A 2,659-nucleotide genomic window follows, 5' to 3' on the forward strand; every position below is an offset into this window, starting at 1 on the left:
TGAGCTGGGGGTTGGCCTCTTCTCTCGTGTAGACAGTGATAGAACTAGAGGGAATGGTTTCAAGCTGCGACAGGGGAGGTTCAGGCTGGACATTAGGAAGTATTTCTTCTCAGAAAGGGTAGTCAGGCATTGGAATGCACTGCCCAGGGAGGTGGTAGAGTCACCGACCATGGGAGTGTTCAAGAAACGTTTGGATGTTGCGTTGAGGAATATGGTTTAGCTGGGAAGTATTGGTAATGGTTGGACTAGATGATCTTCTAGGTCTTTTCCAACCTGAAAATTTCTGTGATTCTGTGATTCTGTGATTCTGTGAAAGTTGGAAAGACCTTAGTGCCTCTTGTGTGATGTGACCATCTTGCCAATAAGTTATTCTGAGTGCAGAAATGTCTTGTGCAGTAATTTCCATTGCTAAGACTCTAAAACACGGATCCCTTGCTTTTGTATGTTTTCAGGATTTAACAACTGTTTAACAAAATAGAACATCCAAGGAGCAGTAACAGCCAGATATGGAAAGTGCAAATCCCATTCGCTTCAAATACAGTGAAGTTCATGACTTAAAAACATCTGCTGTAATAAGACATACAGTCCTAAAGATGTTTTCAGTTAGTTTGCAATCTGCATGCCCAAATTCCTGCCAGCACTGGAAGGCAACCAGCATACTGAGTGGCAGCAGTTGCCAGCTGTAGGCCCATGATTGCTAAAGTAGAGGTTGTGAGTCCTACTGCTAACCTCATCCTGAGCAGTACCAGCTCCAGTTCCTAAATGGCTGTGTGCCCCTTGAGAACTGTCAGCATCAAGAATGACTGTCTTTGTCCTCTTGTCCATCTCATGTTTCAGTGCAATGCCAAGCCGCACTGTGCAGCTGTGGCGGTTTGCATCCCTTCTGCACAGGATTTCAAAAGACTCAGAGTGATGGGAAAGAGCATGATCCACACACTGCTTTTTCCAGGAACCAGCAGCATTAAGGAGTGACAAGAATTCCTGCAAAATTTAAATTCCCAGCAGCATTTCTTAGCTGGTGGGATATCCAGGGTCAAATACATCTGTGTCTGCATTTGTGTTGTCTCAAAGCATTTCATACAACCAGAGAGAACACAAAATGAGATCCTTCTCATAGAATTCACAAATTAACTTCAGGAGGGCGTTTATTAGGACTTGTTGAGAAAATCATGAGAGTTTGGCAGCATTCCTCTTCTTTAACAGAAGCTAATTCCTTCACGCAGTTGAACAAACCACACTGTGGATTTAAGTTATGAAATACAGCTGAAGGCTTCCTCGGGCTTTATATTTTTTGTGATCTTTTAGAGGAAAAAAGTTCATAAAATTCCCTCTGGTTTAAAAAGAAGTAACATCTGCTGAATGTGAAGCAATGTCCATCCCCCCCTTTTTTTTTGTTCCAAAGAGATGACATTATGCTTCATGTAGTTTACTCCAAAAGTTTGCAGGACAGCAGATATAGGCATAATCTTGCCAGAAAATCTGGAGACACACAAATGAATCCCAAGAACAAGTATGTGTCTGATAAGTCTGTCAGTTTACAGATTTGGTCATTTCGTCTAACTATTATGGGTTCATTGACTATTTCCAACACAGTGTACAAAACAACATCCTTTGTATGTTCTTTATTTCAGACTTCTAATGCTTCTCTGATTTCTGGTAGAGTTATTGTGTTTTGCCTTAGTAGACACGAATTAGGATTTATGGATGAAAAGTGCAAGAATATGAAAGGATGGCTATTCTTTGAATTTACTTATGCAAAGCTGAATGTTGCGCAGTCATTAATATTTGCCTGTGTTCTACATGCAGCTGAAGGCTATTGCTGTGGCCAGGTCTCTGTCACGCGAGACACTGCACAGGGAATGTCTGCACGTTACTTAGATACAGGCATAAAGCAAACTGGGCCAGGACACTCTTTTAACTATTGCCTTCAGGACTTGATTCCAAGGAAAACACTAAACAATTGAAATGGATTTTTACTGGGATAGATTTAAGAGGGTGACATATTGTTGCTCTTGAATCATCCACAGGATGGCTCCTTGCAAGTTTTATTCTCTCTTTCCTACCCCACACTGCTGCCCTTTGGAGTTCAGAGCTCCCTTAATCCCAGGTTCCCCATATCTGTGGGCAGCCAATGTCAGGGGCACTGCTCTGAAGCCCAGTGGGGTATGGGCAGGGGTTAGTGGAGGCAGGTGGGCCACGCACTGCCAAGTGGCACTGCACAGAGGGCAGCCTGGAGATGTGCTGGAGCCTTGGGACTGCCCATGGGCTGTGGTGGGCAGTGCTTCTCATTACACGCTTTGTGCCTAGAAGGTTAGAAATAACAACTTTCTTTTGCTAAGGAGAAACCAGTTCTTCCAAGTGTTATACTTTTCCTGTTTCTGGCATTACTTCTGCTGCTGAAAGTGGAGGAAGCAGGAAGTTTTGTCTGTGAGCTCACTCATGTAAGCAAAACCAGGTTCTCCCCCTGTCTCTTGAGGGTTTTCTTTCTAACCCAGTCAAAGCTGCAGGTTTTCAGCTATAGCTGTTATCCATCCTGTGACCCTCCTCATGTTTGCAGCTCACTGTGAAAGCCAAGAGGTAATCTGTGGAGTTTGGCTGAAGAGATTTTACTCTCTGTTGCTGTTTTGAGCCTATGCCACGGAGCAGCTGAGCGAAGTGA

The 2,659-nt window shown here is 43.6% G+C and overlaps 1 protein-coding gene across 1 annotated transcript in view; it reads right to left on the reverse strand.

The window, feature by feature from the left end:
• Positions 1-825, reverse strand: part of LAMA4 (laminin subunit alpha 4) — a 44,202-nt gene extending 43,377 nt beyond the window's left edge. Inside the window, 1 exon segment of the mRNA XM_072332193.1 lies at positions 730-825. Within this exon segment, the coding sequence (XP_072188294.1) occupies positions 730-825 (96 nt within the window).
• Between the last annotated feature and the right edge of the window lie 1,834 nt (positions 826-2,659).

The sequence above is a fragment of the Excalfactoria chinensis genome, chromosome 3 (genome assembly GCF_039878825.1).
Source record: "Excalfactoria chinensis isolate bCotChi1 chromosome 3, bCotChi1.hap2, whole genome shotgun sequence".
Lineage (NCBI taxonomy): Eukaryota > Metazoa > Chordata > Aves > Galliformes > Phasianidae > Excalfactoria > Excalfactoria chinensis.